At 39.9% G+C, this 24,662-nt stretch overlaps 1 protein-coding gene across 2 annotated transcripts; it reads left to right on the forward strand.

Annotated features, from left to right (window-relative positions):
* The first annotated feature begins 1,223 nt into the window (after positions 1 to 1,223).
* On the forward strand, positions 1,224 to 3,310 carry LOC110613080 (ATP-dependent Clp protease proteolytic subunit 2, mitochondrial). 2 transcript variants are annotated; one of them, XM_021754013.2, is made up of 2 exons: positions 1,224 to 1,745; positions 2,733 to 3,310. In XM_021754013.2, exons 1-2 carry the CDS (start codon positions 1,427 to 1,429, stop codon positions 3,050 to 3,052), a joined length of 639 nt encoding a protein of 212 aa, XP_021609705.1. In that variant the 5' UTR covers positions 1,224 to 1,426; the 3' UTR covers positions 3,053 to 3,310. The 2 variants fall into 2 exon arrangements, with proteins under 2 accessions (XP_021609705.1, XP_021609703.1); XM_021754011.2 differs by having other exon boundaries at positions 1,228 to 1,745; positions 2,634 to 3,310.
* The last annotated feature ends 21,352 nt before the right edge of the window (positions 3,311 to 24,662 follow it).

Here is a 24,662-nt window from a genome sequence, read left to right on the forward strand (position 1 = left end):
TGCTGGTGACTCGGTCTATAGAAGCCTATGCACGATGGTAGACTACATTAGTCTTCGATAGCTGACTCTCATCATGCTTGTGCGTCGAGTGGTGTGATTCACTCTCGATGTCAAACGAAGGGACGAGTAGCATTGTCGTGCTCGATGGCTGGTGCGACTAGAGTGTGGCTGGTGGTGGTCCAGAAACTTTGAATGGTTGTGTGAGGCTGGAGTGTGGCTAGAGAAGAAAGTATAAAGATAAAAAAAATTAGAATTTTAAGTTTTAATTTTAGGCTGGGTAGGCTATTGCTACTTGTCCCCTTGGAATGGAGAAAAAACAAAAGAATGTCATGGTGCATAGATATAAAATTTGGTTCGGTTTGATCAAAACTTTTGAAAATTTCAAAAAAATAAAAACAGAACAAAATCATTTTAAATTCGAATTGCTAAATTAAATTGGTTCGATTAATTTTTCAATTTAAATCGAATAGTGCTTACCTCTAAGTAATTGCATAAAAAGTATGCAACTGTTATTCGTGTGATGGTGGACAATTTTGTGTAATGTCCACCAAATTCCACAAAAGAGATTTTTATTATTTTTAGTTTTATTATTTCTCAAATTTAAGACTTTTTAAGTCTTGATAAAAAATTAGATGGTGAGATTCTAATATTAAGAAGATTAGTATAAAATTAAATTTTTTAATTTGAATTTAAATGACTCTTTTGAATAGGAGAAATGAGTTTTTCTTTCTATACAGGCTATTTTAATTTTAATTTTTATTTTTAGAGCAAATAATTTCTATTTTTACTTAAAAAAATGTTCCACCAATGACCCACTGTTAACAAAAGAATTGCAACACTCAAATGATGATGTGCATTATAGTTCAGCTATAAACATCCAACCACAGAATATTTTAATCAATTCATTCCTCAACGCTAGAATAAAATTGAGCTAAAAGATTCCTATTCAAAATAAACAGTGCAGTCAGTCAAAAGATAAACAGTACAATTAGTCAAATAACTCTTTAAACTATGAAATTATATATACTATTGAAATGTCATAATCATCGGAGAAATATAGAGATAATGTGATTTTTGTGTGTCATCGGATATATACTTTGGTGGCAAGTGATAAATATGAGAATCCTGAAATTTTATTTTTTTAATTTTTTATTCACATTAAAAAAAAAGTGATTTTGTGTTTTTTTTTTTATTTATATTTTTCAAATACGGAAAGTTGATGGTTTTTTGAACCGGAGTGCTCGAGTTTTTGCTTTGCATATACTCAAACACAAATTTGTACGGATAAACCCCGTCCCAATCTCAGTCAAAACCCCATCGAACTTAAACCCTTAATCCACAGAAGCCCTCCCAACTCGACACCTTCTCCCTCTTCTCTAAACTCCGACTGTCTGCTCTCAAATCCGCTGCCTCCGCCGCCGTCGCCATGAGGAGCCTCATCTCTAATGCCAAATTCTTTGCCACTACCGCCATTAGGGGCAGAATTCCCCTGTCGTCGAATCCGTCGATCAGTGGCACTCGCGCTTACAGTCTGATTCCAATGGTGATAGAGCACTCATCTCGAGGAGAAAGAGCTTACGATATATTCTCGAGGCTTCTAAAGGAGCGAATTGTTTGCATCAATGGTCCAATCAATGACGACACGGCCCATGTCGTGGTTGCTCAGCTTCTCTTTCTCGAGTCCGAGAACCCTTCCAAGCCAATCCACATGTACCTCAATTCCCCTGGCGGCCAAGTCACTGCTGGTTCAGTAACCACAAAGCCTTGTTTCTATTGTTTTTGTTTTTAGTTTTCTATGGTTAATTATATGGGTGACTTGAAATCTTCCAGTTGATGTCACTCTGCTTGGCTTATCTTATTGTAATGTTTGTGGGTGTGTGGCTTACTACATCTTATCATTTAGCGTTTCCGATTTCATGGATGGACATAGAAACATTTAATTATTGCAGCTGATTCTTTGGATTTAGATGTTCTTTGTTCGCTTAATAGTGCTAAATAAAAAAAAGGATTGTAACGTTTGATAATATTCTTTCCAACCACTTAGCAGTAGAGACACATTTTGCAAAGTTCATCAGAAATTAGAATAGATTGGAGGAAGAAAAAAAAAGAAAGAGAAAAAAAAGAAAGATAGGAAGGAGAGCTTGGAGAACAGGCAGAAGGTATAGTTTGAGTGGAAATAGTGCCTTATCGAACAATTTTACAAAATTTTAATTCGAAGTGCGCGATGAAAAACAGTCCGTTGGTTTTGGCACACCGCGGATGCTATTGACTTCATCATGTGCGTATCACTGTTTTCTCAAGTTTTATGATTTTTGTTTAAGCTTGGATTCGCAATTTAAAATAAGTGTTGTTCATCTGATAAAAGTATTATCTAATTTTGAACTCAGATGGGCAACTGTTACTCAAGGGTGATGAATCCCTGAAATGCCATGAAACTTTTACAAATTCTTTTGCTGCTTTTTTATAATACTTCTTGTCATATGATACTGGATGATCAAGCAGTGGGATATTGTATGCGAATGTCTAGTCCTAAATTTATTTTAGCTCAACTAATCAGCTTAAGCATTTAAAGTTTGAGATATATAATTCTCTGAGCTATTTAAATGTTGATTTTTTTGTGGTGTTTTATGTAGGTCTTGCTATTTATGATACAATGCAGTATATAAGATCTCCGATCAATACCATCTGTTTAGGTCAAGCTGCATCTATGGCTTCTCTCCTTTTGGCTGCAGGCACCAAGGGTGAGAGGAAGGCACTTCCTAATGCTACTATTATGATTCACCAGCCATCAGGTGGGTACAGTGGACAGGCAAAGGACATGAGCATTCACACCAAGCAGATAGTTCGAGTTTGGGATTCACTCAATCAACTCTACTCAAAGCATACAGGGCAGTCAATAGATGTAATTCAGCAGAATATGGACAGAGATTATTTTATGACCCCAGAAGAGGCGAAGGACTTTGGGATTATTGATGAAGTGATTGATGAAAGACCAATGTCTCTGGTGACTGATGCTGTGGGTGGTGAAGGCAAAGAAAAGGGTTCAAATTAGAATTAGAGGGTGAGATCCTAGCGGAACCTGATTTTTGAAGTTTGCATAGATTGTTCTTGATTAATCTATCTGATTATCATATACTCGGATTTTGTTGATTCACATATATATGGTCTGTTCTTATTTCCTCATTGAACTAATTTCATAGGGCCTGATGTGCATTTCGTGACTTGTAATATTGACTGTACACATTCATCTTGCATTGAGATATTGTGCAAGCCATCATGGAATCATTTGATACAAGTTTCTTTTTCTCTAGCACGCTTGACGGAGACTTCCCCTTCCCCCCCAACCCCCACACACACACCGCTTTTTAATTTATTTATTTCTTTGCAAGTCGCAGATGAAAATCTGTTTGAAGGGTAGCCTTCCGGTATTATGGTGAAATGACGTTACTTTGAAAGCTTAATTCCGTTAGAAGACGTTTCCTGGTTTTATATAACAGTTTTAAATTTAGGCTGGTTGAATGTAAAAGTGTAATACTTTGTGTTTAATTACAATTAGTCAAACATTTTAATTTTGTATAAGAAAACACATTCTTCAGACCATAAAAGTAGACTTAGTTTGACAGGTGATATTTTCTTTGTTTTTCTAATCACAATTAGTACCACATCATTGAGATCTGCTTTCAAAAATGGTTTTATTTCAAGGCAGTTGTATACACACAAATGAGCCTCCAAATAGCATAAGAGCTCAAGCTTAGAACCTTTTTAAGAAATGTGGTTTAGGATCTTGGCTTGGCCTGTTTTCTCTCAAATGAGAGTAACAAAAGCAACAAGAGCAGCAAAATCAATTTGGAGCACAATGAACCAGATTTTGTGGATGTGTTGTTGCAGAGGTAAAAAGTGTGGATCTACATTTAGTTCACTCTTCTTTTAGGTCTAGTTTTTGCTCTAAGGTCGAGTTCCAGTCAATGAACGTGAATTCTTTAATGGGTTGGATGAGGCTAGAGCTAAAGAAGTCAAGTGAAGGATAATTTAGTCTTTGCAGAGGAATATCTACCTGGTGACAAATTCTTCGCTCAGATCTCTATACCACCTATGTGCGTTTATGACTGTCGAGAATAAGCTTTTGAGGGTTTAAGTGGGTTAGGGATTTAGCTTTCTCAAATTAGGGATTTTAGAGGGTTAAGTGTGTTTAGTTAGGAGAGGGTTAGTTATGGTTAGCTCTTAAGTGATATAGTATTAGTTGTGATTTCAAAAAAATCAAGAAAAAAGACACTTCTCATGCCAGGTATATTAAATTGGCTTTGGTCAAAATTAATTTCATAGTCTAACAATGATTGCAACCAACTTAAAAGAATGAATGCTATTATATAAAGGAAAAATTATTGTTTAGTATTTGAGGTATAACATTAATGGATCTATTCCTCTATTTTTATTATCGAACACTTTGATTTTTAAGTATTTATTTCGTCTAAATTAGGAGCCTTTTTGTTAAAATAATATGTTAGTCAACCCTCAAATCTCTAAAATTTATTTCTCTCTCTTTCACATATTCCATTTATCGTCTCTATGATATGAAATTACTGATGCACTCTTTGCTCCCATCTCCTCCTCCTCCTCCTCTTCTTTCACATATTTATGCCCGATGCACTCTTTGCTCCATCCCCTCCTCTTCTTCTTTCACATATTCCATTTCCTCTCACTTGCAACTCTTGATACCTTCCTTGTCGTTATCCTTCTTCTTCGCATATTTCATTTTCTCTCTCTACAATTTCCCCTCATGCAACGTCCGATGCCTTCCTTGTCATTATCTTCTTCTTTCGCATATTTTATTTTTTCTCTCTACAATTTCCCACATGCAACGTCCAATGCCGTCCTTGTCGCTATCTATCAGGATCATAGAGTTTTCAGGGACCGAAACTGTAATTTTTCAACAAACTCAGTCGACGAGGACGTCGACCGTTTAAGTGGGGGAGTGTCAGGGTCATAAAGTTTTCAGGGACCAAAGCTGTAATTTTCCAACATTAGAGTTCCTAGGAAACAATAATGTGATAAATTAGTAGAAATTATTAGGAAGATAAAGGCCGAGACAATTTGTTGTAATTCCTTTCCATGTATTTATTTTGGGGGGGGGGGTGTCATATGAGACATGTTGATGTCTCCTCCTACCACAAGCCAAGTTGTTCCTAAGGCTCTTTAAGGGGGGTGACTAGTTGGCCACCAGCAGGGGCTGGGCCCAGTTGGCTACCATAGGCCTACGGAGATTCCAAGTGTGCCTTCACTCCTTGTAGACCGTCCCCCCTGTCTACAAGGGAAGTGAGAATTATTGTAACGATTGCGTCGATGATAATGTATAATTACTATTTTGCCCCTGAAATAAAATAAATAGCCTGTTCATGAATTCTCATGTTCAATTCTTTTCTTTTGTGCCTACTGTGAGGCTTCTAATGGAATGCCGCCTGTTGGCTTCGCTATTCGCGTATATAACCTTGACTAATCAGAGTAATCTTGTTCATAGGTTATCGGGTGATTCTTAAGGCTGACTTAGCTTGAAGGTGTTCAAGTCAAGTGCCGCACGGTTCCAGGCGATTGCTAAAATCTAAAACCGTGACAATTGGTATCAGAGCCATAAAGATCTACAAGCAATATAAAGGAATGACGAAGGTTGGCACATGCACAAAGGCCCTTGAAAGAAGGGTGAGAATCGTGCTGTCTGGTTGGATGTCTATGCCACCTAAGAGGGGAAGGCGTTGGAGATTGATTCTGGTTAGAAGTGCCTTGAGGTACTATAGAGGGAAAAATGAACGTTGTTGGCTATGATAGCCAAATTGTCGGGAGATTGAGGCCACCCAAAACCTCTTTCATGCGAATGACACCTGGTGGGGTGATCGTGAGTGTAAAGTGATGAAAGGGGGAGGCAGTGACCTCCCAATTATGAAGTTACGAGGAGTAGTAGCACGTTGTGAGGCAAGGAAGACAAAAGCTTGAGCCTTCGGGCTAGATTGACCATATTAACTGGAGGTGCTACACGCTCCACTAGGGACACCATTGGGAGAGAGGTAATGACCTAGTACTGCACACTCCATTGGAAATGTCTTATGGAGAGAGGGTAATGACTAGGTGCTACATACTCCCTTTTAGTGGCCCTTGGAGAGAGAGTAATGACCTCAGGGTATAGTGATAAGGGAGAGGATGAGCCAATAGAGCTTGAGGCCATCTGAGAATCCCGAGACTATTCCACTCAAAATTGAGGCAAGAGGCCTCCTGAGACATAATTGAGGCAAGAGGCCTCCTGAGACATAATTGAGGAAAGAGGCCTCCTAAGATAAAATTGAGGCAGAGGCCTCTCATGTATTTTTTTTACTTGTCAGAATGCTGCAAGAATATTAAATATGATATAGGAAAGACTATGAGCAATACTTCAGAAGTGAACTAGAGGAACACTTATCAATGGCGTGAATTACGAGCTAATGCCTATGAAGTAGGCAAGGGTGGAATCCCAAAACCTCAATCCTTGTCATGGAATGGAGGTAAATAATTTCTCTTTAATATGAACTTCTTTATTAATATTATTGGGAATTGTGACTGTGCAGATATATAAAGAACAACATTTATGTGATCAAACTATAAAGTTAAATTTATTCAAAAAATGAAAGTGTAAAGTCCTATGGATAGAGGGTGTTCACACTACACATGAGAAAAGGGATATGAAATGGTAAGCTTCAATTTTACTACAAGAATGTAACATTTGTTATTCAAGAGAATTGGTAAACTCCAACAAGGTGTTCATAAGGAAAGTACATAAAGAAACTGTTCAGCATCGGTGGCTGACACAAAAGAATGTGGCACTTGATTTTAATAGAGTAAGCGGATTGTGACAACTAATTCAAGAGACATGACTGAGCTTAAAACCTTCTTGAATAAGGTCAAAACTTGGAGGAATATGGGGTAGAGAAAAGGGTGACCAAGGTTGATTTGATTCTATTACCAAGGAGTTGAAGAGATGTTCAACTCCGGTATCTGATTAATAGCCGCCTAAGAAGATGGGCTAAAGCAGTAAGTGGGGGAGCGGTCTAAAATGTTGTAAACAAGATGACATATAAGTGGCGTAACTAAGTAGTATGAAGGGTTCTCTATGAAGAAAGCCATATTATTCTACAAATTGCTTTTGCGAAAATGCTTCGAAGGTCTCGAAGGACTTGGTGAGTAAGGGAGGAGGGAACATAAGGTATAAATTCTAAAGTTGTCAACTCTAGGTTGTTTCCACTTTCTTATTCCTCCCCACCTAAGGTAGTGTTGTTGCGTGAAGGGATCAAGCATGATGGAAATGTTGTACAAGTGTTGTGTCAGATAAGGGACATGGGATGGTGGAAGAGATCTTTAAAATCTCCTCAAGGATTCTAAGAGAAGAAATGAGAATCGGAGCTAGGATAAAACAACATATCGTTGCCCAGTGTCAGATATATTGGAGTTGATGCTACAAAGCGGGCACAGATACAAGATTCATGGACTGTTTACACAATTGTTAGAATCAGGACTAAAACTGAAGTGGATGATATGAGGAAATAAAGATAAAGCAGACAACTTGAGTGCAGGGATTAAGGTGAGCATGTCCTGTGACAAACTCGCTTAATCAAGGACATCGAAAAGCAAGATGGACTTCACAATTTCTCTTTGTAGCGAACCCGAGACGTTAATAGATGTGGCATCTCCCAAAATGACATAAGTTATCTCTGTTTCAACCAATAATTGTTCTTCGATAGAAGGAGAGGTAATCGAGAGTAGTGAAGAAGAAACTAGTGGATATCCAGCAAGAGGGGGTGCAAGAGTAAACTCAACAAAAAGTAGCATTCATTGAAGTATTGTCTATCTGTGCATAAGTGGAACAAAATAAATAAATAAATATGGTAATTATGAGAAATGAGTACAGTAGTTATCAACTGTTATGATATTCTTTTATAAATTACTTGATCCTGGTGCATAACTAGTGAGCAAGCTATTGCTCCTATAACTCTTGTTATGTTGTGCAGCGTTGTTAGTGCAGAAGGAAAAGTTTTGAGAGATCCATATGAAACACTGGTAGGGATGAGATGGTGATAGATCAAAGGTAGTAGTTGTCTCATCTCTCAAAACATATCCTTTACAAGGATACAGAAAACGAGCATCAAAATAGGAAGGGCGTACCCTAAAAAGAGAAAAAAATGGAAAAAAAAACCAATACTAAGTTTTGCAATGATGAAAATTAGTCAAAAAGTGGAATAGATTGGAGTCCAGAGGGGATAAAAAGAAAATAACAATTACAAGAGTAGGAAACAATGTATGATAAGTGCCAACCAACTATGATTGTCGAGCACATGTTCATTCTCTTTGAGGTAAGTAAACGTTTTGATAGGACAACCAAGAGGAATGTTGTAATACCCGGCTAGATTCCGGTATCGGAATCCCTACCTTCCGGCGGAATCTCCATTGGAATCTAGAATTCTGAAGATGCCAAAGTCTTCTAGAGGGGTAAAATGTGTTTCTAAAATGTTTTCACATGATTTTATAGTTTTAAATGGAAAAGAATTGAGTTTTGAAAAGAAAAGACCAAGGAGGCATTTGCCAGGTTCGGCTGCCGAAAGTGAAGTTCGGCCGCCGAACATGGGAAGGTTTCAGGAGTGCTTTTGGCCTCCGAAAGCTTTGTTTAAACAAACCAAGGTTCGGCCGCCGAACCTTAAGTTCGGCTGCCGAACATGCATGAGTTTAGAGGGCACATTAGGCTGCCGAAGGTCTTTGACCAGGCCACCTATAAAGAGCCCTCAGATCGGAAATGGGCGAGTTTTCTCCCCATTCTCGAGCTCAGGTGAGTTTTTGTACTCCTTTGGTCGTTTTCATGCTTTCTCTACCCATCCCTCAAGTTTTTCATGAGTTCTACCCTTGTTTTGAAGTTTTGAAGCTTAAATAGGAGTTTTGGGAGCTTGGAGGCTTTTGGAGCCTAGATCCTCCACACCTCCGAGTTAGAGATCGCACCACCCCTCGATCTTCAAGAGGTAAGTGTAGATCCTTGCTTTCCTTGTGTTTTAATGAAGTTTTAAGTAAGTTTAGTGATGTTTTAATGGTTGTGTATGGGTAGATATGCATGTTTAGGTTTATGTGGGTTTTATGCCCAATGTATGCTTATACCTGTTTATGTATGTTTATGTGAGGTTATGTTGAAGGTTTAAGCTAGTTTATGCATGTGGGAGAGTGTATGCATGATTGGGAAAGAGCAAGTGAGGTTTTGAGTAATTTTGATGGTTTTGGCTTATGTGGGTCATAAGCTCTTTATGTGTGCTCTATGATATTCTTTGTTGGAGTTTAAGTTTGTTTAAGCTCCTTTGTGCATGGTTAAGGGTTTATGCATATTTTTAAGAGGTTGGGTGCTTGTTTTGGGGTGTTTGGAAGGTTTAGGTGGCTTGTATGCATAAGAGGCTGAGTTCTGGATGAACTCAGGTTCGGCCGCCGAAGGTAGTTTCGGCCGCTGAACCTGCCTGTGAATGCATGGTTTGGCCGCCTAACCTTGCCTCCGAAAGTTGAGTTTTGGCTTGAAAGCAGACTTTCGGCCGCCGAAGGAAGGTTCGGCCGCCGAAAGTGCCTGACTTTCGTCTCTGGAGGGGGACTTTCGGCCGCCGAAGGTGCCGCCGAAAGTGCCCTGTCCAGCCTTTTCTTGGTTGTTTTCTATGCATGCTTTGGTGATGTGATAGAGCCAAAATTAGACCCATTTTCTATGTTTATATTTATGTCAATTTACACATTTTCTACCTAACTTTGTGGTTTTTGTCTTATTTTGTAGGAAATGGAGCAAAATGGTAATTTGGCTAAAATGGCCTTAATTCTGCCCAAAAGACAGCAAAAGAGAATAAGCATGGTTTGCCCAACTTGATTGCCCAAGCCAAGGAGAAGCTGAGATAAAGAGGAAAAAGTGATAAAGTATGCTGTTCAGACTGTTTGCCCAAACAGCACTGGGCAAACAGCAAAGAAAGTCAGAAACAGAGCATATGCAGCCAACAGTGATCCCAGACAGACTGTTTGCCCAAACAACGTCGGGCAAACAGCACCAGCAGGCAAAAAACCAGCAGAATCTGTCAAACTTGCTGACCAAGTCAACACGAATCCCCACGCACTCCAAACACGTGGGACAGCTCAGAAACACCTATTTACACCTCAGCACACTCTCCTACATATTCAGGAAGCCAAGAAATAAAAAGACAAGAATGCCCTCCAAGAATTCAAGACTAAATAGGAAAAAGAGTCCCAAACTAAAAAGGAAAATTAGGGCAGCCTCTTCACCTATAAAAAGGCATGCAAACCAGCAAAGAAGACATCCTGGAATTCGGGGGACTATCCTTGGATCAAGACACCTACGGCAGAAGCTGCACCAGCAGCTGCGCCCTTGCGCCAGCCCTTCTTCTTCCTTTTTCTTGTTTTCTTTCTTTTCTTTTATGTTAGTTTCAGCCATGAGTGGCTGAAACCCTTTTGCTAGTTGAAGAATAAGGTGAAACTTTGGTTGTTCATGGATTGTGAGATCTGAACCTTTGTGTTAATCTTTTATTAATCAATATTTATGCAATTTTGTGCTTAATTAATTGTTGCCTTGTTATCTTAATCAAATTGGCCTATTGATTATTGATTGCAAAGTTATAAAACTGTTTGTTTGGATAATTCTTAGTCCGTAATTGCTGGAATTGTTCACACACAAGAACACTTGGTGTAAAAAACCAAGAAATTGCATAATCTAGCAATATCACCATGCTAATGGGTAGCTAGAATTAGGTCTCTCTTTCTCTTAATGCAATCAACAATTGTTTGTTGCCTATGGCCCAAGGACGTTCCTTGGCAATTTGTTGATTAGTGATTGATTAGAGGACGTTCCCTAATTGATCTAAGCTTAAGGAGGGATTTGGTTGGTGAGAAGCTTCTTCCACCTCCTAAACTAATTTATTGAACCTAATAAAAGAATCTTTTGTGTCAATGATCAATCCCAACAACTAAAGTGGATCCAATTCTTCAACTAGGCTTTTCTCATTATTGATTTCTCTTTACTTTATTACTTGCTTTACTTGCTTGCTTTCAATTCTAGTTTAGACATCAAATCTTCAAAACCCCCAATTTTACTTTTATTGTCTCTTTATTTACTTGGTCTTGATAAGAAGAATAAATAGTATTGATTCCCTGTGGATACGATCCCTTTGCCACTGTCTACAAGTTATTAAATTGTTGGTAACCAAAAGGGTTATTTTTGACCGGCCTCGACAACCGACTGTCATGATGTTTTAGGGGGTTTTTGAGGAGTTGCTTATGAGTTGTTTAGAGTGTGTTTGGCACCTCATTCGAGTCCACCTATGTAGGATTGGACCCGAGAGACAGAGGAGGCCAGCAGTGTTAGCCGTTGCAGAGTCAGTTCAGCGTCTGCCAGAGGTGAGTAGAACTAAACTTAATCTTTTATTTTACGAAATCAAATGCCTAAAGCATGTTCATGCATCATGATTATATGTAATAAGTTGATCGCACTAGTTACACGAATATGACGCATTGCATTATTTACTGTTGATGTGGATGGACCAAGGCGACCCCAATAGCCCTAGATATGTTATGTTAATGAAGTCCTGAGGAGCCCGAAGGGCCGGGCATAATGAAGTCCTCAGGAGCCCGAAGGGCCGGGCACCATGATATGTTATAGATAGAGGGAGTTTTGGTGGTCATGTCCATCCGTTATGTGAAATGTTTGTGCTGTGACGCATTTCATAAAAGCATATAATTAATGAACTGCTTTTCTGTTTCTACTCACTGGGCTTTTCAGCTCACCCCTCTCCCCTAACCCCAGTGTTGCAGGTAGGAGGTCGATCGGGAAGTCTCAAGAGTTAAGGTTGTGCATATGTAATAGATTAGTACGTTAGGGTGGACATGTATTGTAAATTGATATAATGAATTTTAAGATAATGTAATGTAATGTAACGTAAAGTAGAGTTATGTTTATGGACTAGTGCTGTGCTTGGCCCTAAAACTTGGTTAGTCCCTGTTTAGTACATGATATATGTTATGGTTAAATGTTGAGTTGTGTTTGAACTGAACTTGTGGCATGTGTTTGAACTGAACTTGTGGCATGTGTTGTTTACCACGCTAGAGTATTTGATGAGGACTCTAGTGGAGGTCTTATGTTTGTGGTCTGATGCATGCGCAGGTTAGGTTTTAGTTCTTTGGATGAGATCCCAGCTTGATGTATGTTATGTTGACCCAGCTAGAGTTTTGATGAGGGCTCTAGCAGGGGGTTCTTTATGTTTCCAGTGTCGCATACAGGTCAAGCTCGGTTTATACATCATATGTTACAGTTTTTATTTAAAAGTTTTGATCATGTATGGGATTTGACCAGGTGATAGAAGGTATGTTTGGCTTGCTACGGGTCCCGGCGGCCTTAAGCCGATCTGGATCCTAGCGCCGGTAGCGGTCCGGTTTCCGGGTCGTTACAAATGTAGGGTAACATTGGACGAGAGTTGTATCAAATGTTGTTGGGAGCAACAGTGTTGTGAAAGCAAATAATTCACTCATCCTACGACAAAAAGGAGGATAAGCGAAAACTGACAAAAGTGAGAACCATTGAATTAGTCAAAGGAGTGTGGCGCTCAAGGTAATGATGAGATATTGAGATCCTTAATGATAATTCAGTACGAGAGAAGGAAATTTAACGAGAGGAACCCTCTCACAATCGATGAGTATAATGTTTTTGTGTTTCCTGATATCATTATTTATCTTACTTTATTTAGTTATTCATTTATTCTAAGTTATTTTGTGTATTATTGAGTCAGGTTCCTTATAAAATGGGACTTGACAAGTTGGTGCTAACAGATATTGTGAACAAATAAGGTATAGCTTCCTTAAAAGGGATTGGAAAATAATGTGTAATTAAAAGGATAAATTTAGTCCTACCTTTGTTGTTGAGCAGGAAAGTGACCTAATGACCAAACAAAAGTTCTCACAAGTGGATCAACGTGGAGGAGGACCGAGATAGGTCGAGAAGCACAAGTTGCTTGAGGCAAGTTGGGGAGGCGAGTCAATGTTGGAAGCTATGATGAAAGCGGTATAATAAAGGGAGTATCTTCTAGTAATTCTTAGTGTCGAATCATAATGATGATATTAATTGTTTCATGTATAGTCAATCTTAATAGTTGTTTTGAGTAGATTTCTGCGGCTCATAGGGTTCAACAAGAAAAAGGCACTTTTCAGTGGTCGTGGTTATTTTGTGTGTAATGTGTGTCGTTTTGTGGGAATTTGTATAAACTACATTCTTAGGGAGAGGAAAAGGAGATAAAGTGAGCATAATACCAGAGCTTATGAAGGGGAGGACCGCAAGATGTATAAAAGAGAAAGAGAGTGTCTCTTTTGATAATGGGGACAACGAATTCTTAGGAGTATTCGCCGAGCTTTGCTACAAGTGGAATAACGTGGTGTTATATCAAAGGGATGGGTAAAGGCAGTTCAAGTCTTAGTGGTCAAGTGCTGTTGGCACACATATTGATTTGTAATGGGTTGTACTCTAGATGACTTGCTATACTAATTCGTATTTAAATCTGACGTGGTTAGTACTAATCTTTCTTATAAGACTATTACAGGTTAATCACGATGTCGTGTGGTATGAGTGTATGCAGGTTGATAGATTTATTGCATGATGGGATAGTGCTTTTGAGGCGAAGAGTAAGGTTGACAATTAAAGACAAGTACTGGCGAGACATGTTTAGGAGAAAAGAATCAGTGATCAATGAGTTCAAGCAATAAGTTCGTGCAGAGGAGTAAAGTAACAATTTCTCACACCATTTGCAGTAGACTAAGGAATCAAGGACAAAACATTTACCACCAGAAGATAGAGCTTTCGTAGTTTCATCATCATAAAGAACTAGCAGTTCACAGAGATACCAAGAACTGAATGATTTCAGACAAAAGGTGTAAGGATGTCCAACAATTTAATCAACTAGGACTAGGATCAGATCCCACTGCGAGCAAGCCTAAGAGCGTCGGACTCGAAGATTGAAGAACCCCAACAAACTCAGTCGACGAGGATGTCGACCGTTTAAGTGGGGGAGTGTCAGGGTCATAGAGTTTTCAGGGACTGAAACTGTAATTTTCTAATATTGGAGTTCCTAGAAAACAATAATGAGATAAATTAGTAGAAATTATTAGGAAGATAAGGGCCGAGACAATTTGTTATAATTTCTTTTCATGTATTTATTTTGAGGGGGTGTCATATGAGACATGTTGATGTCTCCTCCTATCACAAGCCAAGTTGTTCTTAAGGCTCTTTAGGGGGGAGTGACTAGTTGGCCACCAGCAGGACCGTAGGCCTATGGAGATTCCAATTGTGCCTTCACTCCTTGTAGATCGTCCCCCCTGTCTACAAGGGAGGTGAGAATTATTGTAACGATTGCGTCGATGATAATGTATAATTACTATTTTGCCCCTGAAATAAAATAAGTAGCATGTTCATGAATTCTCATGTTCAATTCTTTTCTTTTGTGCCTACTGTGAGGCTTCTAATAGAATGCCGTCTGTTGGCTTCACTATTCGCTTATATAACCTTGACTAATCAGAGTAATCTTGTTCACAGGTTATCGGGTGATTCCTAAGGCTGACTTGACTTGAAGGTGTTCAAGTCAAGTGCCGCACGGTTCCAAGCAATTGTTAAAATCTAAAACCGTGACACTATCCCTCCTCCTCTTCCTTCTCCTTCTTCTTCGTCTTCTCTCTCTTTCATCTGTCCCTCTCTCTCAATTTTTTTCAAAAAATAAATATAAAATCACAATAGAAAAAAATTCAAATTGAACCAGAAAGTCTAACTAGAAACCATGACCATCGTTGAGGAGAGATATCAATTTCTATTTGTGTTCCTACATTGAACCAACACCGACTGATTTTGGCCAAAATGTACTGCTAGAATGGAATTCACTAGTCAAAATTCAGAGATTCAAAATGATAATGGCTTCCCAAACCTCAACAACCCCACGTCAATCTTTATGATTCCAATTTTTCACATCCTCAAAATTATGCTTGTGGAGAAATTGAATTATAATAGGGTTGTCCTATGAGTTTATGTTTGTGCATATGGATTTTATGTTAAAATATTCTGTTAATCAACTATTTAGACCTGGTAAAAAGAAAGAGAATAAAATTTAATTCAAATATACCCTCAAATCTCTAAAATTCATTTCTCTCTCTTTCAGTTTTTCTATTTATCCTCTTCCTTGCCACTATCCTTCGTCCTCCTCCTCCTTCTTTTTCTTCTCTCTCTACAATCTCCCACATGCAACGCCTCATGCCTTCCTTGCTGCTGTCCCTCCTCCTCCTCTTCCTTCTCCTTCTTCTTCATCTTCTCTCTCTTTCATTTGTGCCTCTTTCTTTCAATTTTCTCAAGAAATAAATAGAAAATCACAATAAAAAATATCTAGAAGTCGTGACCATCGCTAAGGAGAGATATCAATCTCAGTTTCCATTCCTACATTGAACCAACACCGAATGATTTTGGCAAAGTGTACCGCTATAATGGAATTCACCAGCCAAACTTTAGAGATTCAAAATGATAATGGCTTCCTAAACCCCTACATCCCAACGTCGATCTCTATGGGTTCAATTTTTCACATTCTCAAAGTTATGCTTGTGGAAAAATTGAATTGTAATAGGATTGCCTTTTGAGTTTATGTTTGTGCTTATGGATTTTATGTTGGACAAGAATCAGGTTGAGAGTGTAAGGTTTTGTTTGCCTCTATCGGGATTGTGCTATAGATCTTGGTGGAATCATATTTTTCAATACATTTGTGTTGTTTGATGAAATGCTTTTAAAAATATTATGTGACAAATTGTAGCGGATTTATTATACCCGGTCCATTAAAAAGAAAAAAAGGAAGCTCATAAATTTATATATAAAAAAATTATTATTAAAATAAAATTTAAAAAAATAATAAATAAAAATAAAAAGATAATAAAAATAAAATATTAGGAGCTTTAGTTTCAGGAAGGGTCCCGAAACCAGAGCCCTTTCTTCTTGCTCCGGAATAAAATGGAGCTTTGCTCTATTATTTATAAAAAAAAATTCTTTTTTAATCTAAGTCTTCTCCAACTCAATCCAATTAATCTATAAATTTTCAAAATTCTCAGTTAGATCTTTATTTAAACTAATATCCTAACCATAAATTCAATAATTTCTTCTAGAAGCAACAATATTTGAATATGTGAGTTTTATCCCTTTTATTCATATTATTACGATATAATTTATTTTTTCTATTATTAAATAGTGATTTTTGTGATTTGAGAATTAAAAAGAGATTAGTTTTAGTTAGATAAATTAATGAGATTCTATTTTTTTGGATTAATAATTTTCATAAGTTGATCCAAATAGTATTTATAATTTATTGAGTGTTTTTTTTTTTTGAGCTTGTGTAATTTTGGGAGAACTAGTTATGACAGAATATTATCAAATTTTTCTTTAAAGAGTATATATATATATACTATTTAAAATTCGCATTTCACGTTCTATATTTTCATCTTAGAGTATTTGTTTATCACTTGATATATTATTTTTCTTTTTAATTCTAGGGGAGGACCCAGCTTTCAATATAGATAATAGGAGTGTTCCTGCGATCTAAGTTTATTTTGTCCCTAATATAGGTGATAGGATAAATATATAACATTAATACTTTTCTTAATATATTTATATATATATATGTTATTTTATTTATTTAAAATGAGAACAAATAAAATCAATTCGTATTTTTTGAATTAATGAAAATTGAATTTAAAGTACAGCTGAATAAATAGCTATTACACTTTGTAAATGCACCGAACAGATAACACCACGATGACATGTGATTTATTTTCAGTTTGGTATATATTTATACTGTCTTTGGGACAACGCTTGATATACACACAGCCTTTGAGGCGTATGTCAGGTGGTCACCCTCTGGATAGTTCTGCACATGTGTATGATGAGTATTTTATTAGCTCTTGGGCAAATATTGTCATCATAGAGCCTACGATACCAGCATCGCTTTCAGGCTGTCATTATTTTATTTTATCACACCTGAGATGCTAGCATTATCTACAAGGAATATGTTATGAGTGCATGCGGATTTCATTTATCACATTTATAATTTTTGGATTCATTATTCTAACAATGATATCTTAACAATTTGTATTCAGCTTAATTTATATTAATTCAATTAAATTGTATTTATTCAACTGACATATTTTAGCTAAATATTTGGTACTATTAAATACCTAAACTTTATTTTTCCCCTTTGTTATTTATTTATTCGCTCGCTGAGTAAATTGTACTCATCCCTTATACTTTTAATATTACAGATTATTTTTGGTGATCCACTCCTAGCAGTCTACATCTTCTAGTTTTGTCCTTTCTTCCACTTTGTAACGACCCCAAAATGGACCGTCACCGGCGCTAGGATTCAGGCCGGCTTAAGGCCGCCAGAACCCGTAGCAAGCCTGCTATACTCTTTGTGTACCTGTAACACTCATACATGATCATACATTTTCTGTGAAAATAAAAACTCTTTTCTGAACCAAGGCTTAACCTGTGCATGCACTATCTCTGTACTCTGTACTCTGTACTCTGTACTCTGTACCCCTGACTAGAGCTTGCTCTAGATGGGTTAACTCATACCTGTTAAGCCTGGTTTTTCACATACAGTAAAACATATATACATATACAGATCATGTACATAACAAACATCACTAAGTCAAGCACATTTCTAACGTTATACACAACTGGTACATCTCTTTAATATTACATGTCCACTCTAAGCTATTACAAATCTCTTTACTCTTTTTCTACTCTGTGGATCTCCTCTGTATACTGTATACTGAACCTGCAAAACTGGGGTTAAGGGAGTGGGATGAGCTCTATAGCCCAGTGAGTAGACCAGTAAAACATCTCATTAAAATATGATCTCATGGAATGCATCACAACACAGCCAAGTCACATCAAAGGTAAACCTGTCACCACATAGTCCCGGTAACTCTGCCGTGCCAGGGCGTAGAATCGAGCACCTGGTCTTCCTGTTATACATATATATATGTGTATATAACACCTCTGTACTTACCATTGCCAGGGCGTAGTCAAAGGCTCCTGGACTTTACTATATACCTGCCAGGGCGTAGTCAAAGGCTCCTGGACTTCTCTATACCTGCCAAGGCGTAGTCAAAGGCTCCTGAACTTTTCTCAGAGACTATTGGATCATTCAGCATTCACCCACATCAACAAATAATAATGCAATGCAACACATTCGTGAATTTTAATGCAATCAGCCTACTGTATACTCATGATGCATGAATTATGCTAAAAGCATTTTATGGCTCACTTAAAAGCAGTAAGTTTAGTTCCACTCACCTCTGGCTAACTAGACTGACTCTACAGGCTCTGAAAACTCTGGAGCAGACCTCACTGCTGCTCTCTCTAGTTCCTCTGGTCTGTACCTATACAGATAGACTCAACTGAGGGACCAAACTAGCTTATGAGCAACTCTAAGAAACTCCCCAAGAATCCCCTTAACCTCACTCTAAAACTCATGCAAAGCATGCAAAGGAAAGCTGGACAGAACACTTTCGGCGGCAGGTTCGACGGCCGAAAGTCCTCTCCAGAAACGAAACTCATGCACCTTCGGCGGCCGAATCTCTACTTTCGGCAGCCGAACCCTTTCAGGGGCAAGTTTCGGAGGCTGAAAGGCACTCCAGAGACAAAAGTCTCTAACCTTCGGCGGCCGAACTCCCCTCCAGAGCCGAAAGTCCAAAAGCTCGGGGGCAAGCTTGGGCAGCCGAAGCCACCTCCTCATGGGTTCGGCGGCCGAATGTGCCTTCGGCGGCCGAACTTGAGTTCATCCGCAAGGCAGAAACTTGCTCTGCCTCTCGCCAAAAGCACAAAAACCCTCTCAACCTCAACCACCTCAATTCCTCAACTTGCATACACTCATGTATATGCTCCAAGGGGTCAAAAACTACCTTAAAACCCCAAACACACAACACATACAACACAGAAACAAGCTTAACTCACAAAATCATCAAAACATCCCAAATAACCCTATTCATGCAACTCTCTCCCATAACCGCATAAAACCTTCAGAAAACATAAAAACAAGCTCAGGATCTTCACTTACCTCTTGAAACCAAGAAGATGAACGATCCCAACGTGGAGTTTTGGAGCAACTCTCCTTCAAACTCTCCAACATTCACAATTTTGTGTTTTTAGCTCAAAACCTTCAAAATAACATAAAAACTAATCAAATCTTTGCAAGATTGGATGAAAACATGAAAGAATACTTACAAAGGATAGGGTCTCACCTCAGAAAGTGAAAGAAAACGGTGATGTTTATCCTTTCAACCGACTGAGGGCCATTTATAGGTGGCTGGCCAGACCACCTTCGGCGGCCACACGTGAAACCGAAAGCCATGCATGTTCGGCGGTCGAACCTGGCTATTCTGCCTTGGTTCATTTCATTCAAAAACTCATTTTCTTATGCTTTAAAACTTATGAACATATCAAAACAAGATAGAAAAACATAAATCGAACCCTCTAGAGACTTCCGGCATCCGAAACTCCATCGGAAAGTAGAATTCCGATGCCGGACTCTAGCCGGGTATTACATTCTCCCCCACTTAAGAACATTCGTCCTTGAATGTTCCTAAAACAAACAAATAAACACATAAAAAGGAGGAAACTAACCTCAAAATAAATATGGATACTGCTGAAGCATAGACTCCCGCGTCTCCAAGGTGCACTCTTCTAGATTATGGTGGTTCCATAGGACTTTCACCATCGGAATCTCCTTGTTCCTTAGCTGTCTGATCTGTGTGTCCAGAATCCGCACTGGCTGCTCGATATAGGTGAGATCTGTAAGAATCTCCACCTCAGGCTCACTCAAAACCTGATTCGGATCTGACACAAACTGCCGTAGCATAGAAACATGAAATACCGGGTGAATTCTCTCCATAGAAGCAGGTAAATCCAGCTTATATGACACATTTCCGATCCTCTGCAAAACCTCAAAGGGTCTAATGTATCGTGGAGCTAACTTACCCTTCTTCCCAAAACGAACCACTCCCTTCATTGGAGACACTTTCAGCAATACCCAAGTACCCTCCTGGAACTCTAACTGTTTTCTGTGAACGTCTGCATAACTTTTCTGTCTACTCTGCGCTGTTCTGATTCTCTCTCTGATCATAGGCACCACTCGACTGGTAATCTCTACTAACTCTGGCCCTGCAAGAGCCTTTTCTCCTATTTCATCCCAACAAACAGGTGATCTGCACTTCCTCCCATACAAAGCTTCATAAGGAGCCATCCCTATGCTAGCATGATGGCTGTTATTGTAGGCAAACTCCACCAGAGGTAGATGCTGCCTCCAAGAACCGCCAAAGTCTAACACACAGTCGAAGCATATCCTCTAGGGTCTGGATGGTCCTCTCTGACTGTCCATCATTCTGTGGGTGGAAAACAGTGCTAAAATCCAATCGCGTGCCCATCGCACTCTGCAGACTTCGCCAAAATCTGGAGGTAAACTGAGGTCCTCTGTCTGGAACTCCATGTAATCTCACTATCTCATCCAGATATATCTGTGCCAATTTATCCACAGAATAGTTACTCCGTACTGGAAGAAAATGAGCAGATTTCGTGAGTCTGTCCACAATCACCCATATAGAGTCTATCCTGTTGGACGCTGCTGGTAAACCCACGACAAAATCCATAGCTATGTTCTCCCATTTCCACTCTGGAATTGGCAGTGGGTTAAGCATTCCAGCTGGTTTTTGATGCTCTAGTTTCACCCTCTGGCAAACCTCACAGGCTGTCATAAACTGTGCCACTTCTTTCTTCATGGCTGGCCACCAATAGACCCTTTTCAGATCCTGGTACATCTTGGTGGCTCCTGGGTGAACACTATACCTCGCATTATGAGCTTCCCTCATAATGTCTTCCTTTACACTGCTCCTATCTGGTACACAAAGGCGACTCCCATAGCGGAGGATCCCTTTACTGTCAAATCTAAACTCTGCACTGTTGCCTGACTGAACAGTCCTGGCAATTTTCATCAACTCTGGGTCCTCGTGCTATTTCTGAGCTATCTGCTCCAGAAACACAGGTGTCACTCTCATCTGTGCTATCAATGCACCTGTACCAGACAACTCTAGCTGTAATCCCTCTGCGAAGAGCTTATAAAGCTCCATCACTACTGGTCTCCGCTCTACTGCTATATGGGATAAACTGCCTACTGACTTCCGGCTTAGGGCGTCTGCCACAACATTCGCCTTACCCGGATGATACTGGATCTTACAATCATAATCACTGAGCAATTCTACCCATCTTCTCTGCCTCAAATTCAGTTCTCTCTGACTCAAGATGTACTGTAAACTCTTGTGATCAGTGAAGATCTCGCATTTAACCCCATAGAGGTAATGCCGCCACATCTTGAGTGCAAAAATAACTGCTGCCATCTCAAGGTCATGGGTAGGGTAATTCAACTCGTGCTTCTTCAATTGTCTAGAAGCATAAGCTATCACCCTATCACTTTGCATCAAAACACAGCCCAATCCCACTCGAGATGCATCACAGAACACTGTGAAATCCTCATTACTGACAGGCAGAGCTAACACTGGTGCTGTTGTCAATCTCCTCTTGAGCTCCTCAAAGCTCTCCTCGCATTGGTCTGACCAGACAAACTTCTGGTTCTTCTGAGTCAGTTTGGTCATAGGAGCTGCTATCTTTGAGAAGTTCTGAACGAACCTCCTGTAGTAACCTGCCAGTCCCAGAAAGCTTTTAATCTCAGTCACTGTAGTGGGTCTGGGCCAGTTAGCTACAGCCTCTATCTTCTTGGGGTCTACCTCAATACCCTCTGCTGATACTACATGTCCCAAGAAGGAAATGCTCCTCAACCAAAACTCACACTTCGAGAACTTGGCATATAAACCATGCTCTCTCAGTGTCTGCAGAACTATCCTCAGATGCTGGGCATGCTCCTCTGCATCTCTAGAATACACTAAAATATCATCGATGAAAACAATGACAAAGTGATCCAGAAACTCACTGAAAACTCTGTTCATGAGATCCATGAATGCTGCAGGGGCGTTAGTCAACCCGAATGGCATCACTAAGAACTCATAATGCCCATATCTAGTTCGAAAAGCTGTCTTTGGCACATCTGCCTCTCTGACTCTCAACTGATGATACCCGGATCTCAGATCTATTTTAGAGAAACAACCCGCTCCAGCTAGCTGGTCAAATAGATCATCAATCCTAGGTAAAGGATATCTATTCTTGGTAGTGACCTTGTTCAACTGTCTGTAGTCGATACAAAGTCTGAGGGATCCATCCTTCTTTCTGACGAAGAGCACTGGAGCACCCCAAGGTGAGGTACTGGGGCGGATGAAACCCTTATCTACCAAATCCTGCAACTGCTCTTTCAACTCCTTTAACTCTGCTGGCGCCATCCTGTAGGGAGGAATAGAGATAGGTCTGGTACCAGGCAGTAATTCTATTTCAAACTCTATCTCCCTACCAGGTGGTAGTCCTGGAAGTTTGTCTGGGAACACATCGAGAAACTCTCGGACTACTGGTACTGTAGCTGGTTCCCTAACCTGACTGTCTAGCTCTCTCACATGAGCTAGAAACCCCTGACAACCCCTCCGAAGCAAACGACGAGCCTGAAGGGCTGAAATCATACCTCTGGGTGTACCTCTCCTGTCTCCTCTGAAGACACACTCTAACCCATCCTGGTCTCTGAGACTAACTATCTTCTCTCTACAGTCCAAAGTAACACTATATGCAGATAGCCAATCCATCCCTAGAATGACATCAAAATCTGTCAAATCTAGAACCACAAGGTCAGCTGGAAGGCATCTACCCTCTATGAATACTGGACTGAAACGACAGACTGACACTGCCACTGATGGGTCACACTTGGGTCCACTGACCTAGAGAGGATACTCTAACTCAGAACTGATCAAACCCAATCTCTCTATGGCTCTCGAAGCAATAAAGGAATGAGAAGCACCGGGGTCCATCAAAGCATACACATCTGAACACCCAATGATGAGATTACCTGACACCACTGTGTTCGACATGTTAGCCTCCTCCTGTGTCACAGTGAAAATCCGTGCTGGGGCTACCGGATTTCCACCTCGGGAACCTGCTGCTGAAGTAGAGGCTGCCCCTCTCCCTCTACCTCTGCCACTACTCTGAGGCATGACTGGAGCTGCTGGCTGTACACCTGGCTGTACTACACTGCCTGAACTCATCTGTTGGGATGGTGCAAAAGTCACCTGAGGACAATTCCGAGCAATATGCCCTTCCTGTCCACATCTAAAACAAGCTGTAGATCCCAACCGACAAGCTCCTCCATGTGGTCTTCCGCATCTTCTACATATTGGAGCTGTGCCAGAGCTTGAGCCACTACCTATTCCCAGACCAGACTTGACTTTATTCCAGAACTTACTTTTTGTTCCTTTTGCTCTATCCCATCTCTTGCTGCCTGAAGTTCCTGAACTGGGGGCCTTAGAACCCGAAGCCTGTGCCTTTGACTGTTTCTGAATATTGGCACTAGCTTCTCTTTTCCTGGCTGCATCCACTATAGTGTGGAAACTCTCCTTCTCTGCTGGAAGAATCAAGGAAGAATACCTGGGATGCAGTCTCATAGTATATCTCCTTGCCTTCTTCTGATCAGTATTATAGGCTTGACCCACATACTGAAGCAAATCTAGGAATTTATCTATAAACTCATCGACACTCATCTCATCTGTCTGTCTCAACTGCTCAAATTCAATTACTTTCATCTCCCTGGAGCTATCAGGAAAAGCCCACCCTGCAAACTCATTGGCGAACTCTCCCCATGACATACTGTTCACCCTGGGCTCCATATAGTTCTTGAATCATTCTCGAGCTTTCTTACACTTAAGTGTAAACCCTGCCATCTCAATGGCTCTACTATCATCTGCTCCCAATTCACTGGTTATCATCCTAACTGATCTGAGGTATTCAAATGGATCATCTCCCGTGTTATATTTAGGAGCATCCAATTTCAAGTACTCCGTCATTTGCACTTTACCTCCAGATGAGCTAGGTTGATGTCTGTCAACAACAGGGGCTACTGGTTCTGGTGGTGGTAGTACTGGGTCATTTAGCTCTGGGTGTGCTGCACTTGGATGGGTAGGGGAAGGTGGATACATAGGATATGGTGGGTAATAATGAGGATAAGGCATATATGGCATGTAAGGAGGATATGGGACAAAACTAGAGTACTCCGACATACCTCCCATCGGATACTCTGGGTCCTGCGGAAAGGCTGGATAGCCAAAACCTGAGGCCTGAGCGCCTCCCTGCGACTCTCTCATACCTTCCTCAAATCTGCCTATACCCATACTGTCATCTCTAGACTGGTCAATCTCCATAGCCTCCCTCCTTTCCTCTGATCTTCCTCCCCTAGCTGTTCCCCTTCTGCTCTCGTCGACAGACCTTCGAGGGTCTATTGACGTACCTTCCCTGCTAGATCTCTGAGACCTTGCCCTTGGCAATGCAGGAGGACGAGCAGCTGTTCTCTCACTCTCTGGTGGGACTCCAGTCAATCGAGCTGATCGACGAGTTCCTCGCATCTTTACTCTCTGTAACA

The sequence above is a fragment of the Manihot esculenta genome, chromosome 4 (genome assembly GCF_001659605.2).
Source record: "Manihot esculenta cultivar AM560-2 chromosome 4, M.esculenta_v8, whole genome shotgun sequence".
Taxonomy (NCBI): Eukaryota; Viridiplantae; Streptophyta; class Magnoliopsida; order Malpighiales; family Euphorbiaceae; genus Manihot; species Manihot esculenta.

Bases quoted from the DNA above. Each gene is read 5' to 3' on its own strand.
- LOC110613080 (XM_021754011.2), top strand. From the start codon at position 1,427: ATGAGGAGCCTCATCTCTAATGCCAAATTCTTTGCCACTACCGCCATT. The intron at 1,746-2,633 runs GTTCAGTAACCA...TGTTTTATGTAG, and splicing joins TGGCGGCCAAGTCACTGCTG to GTCTTGCTATTTATGATACA.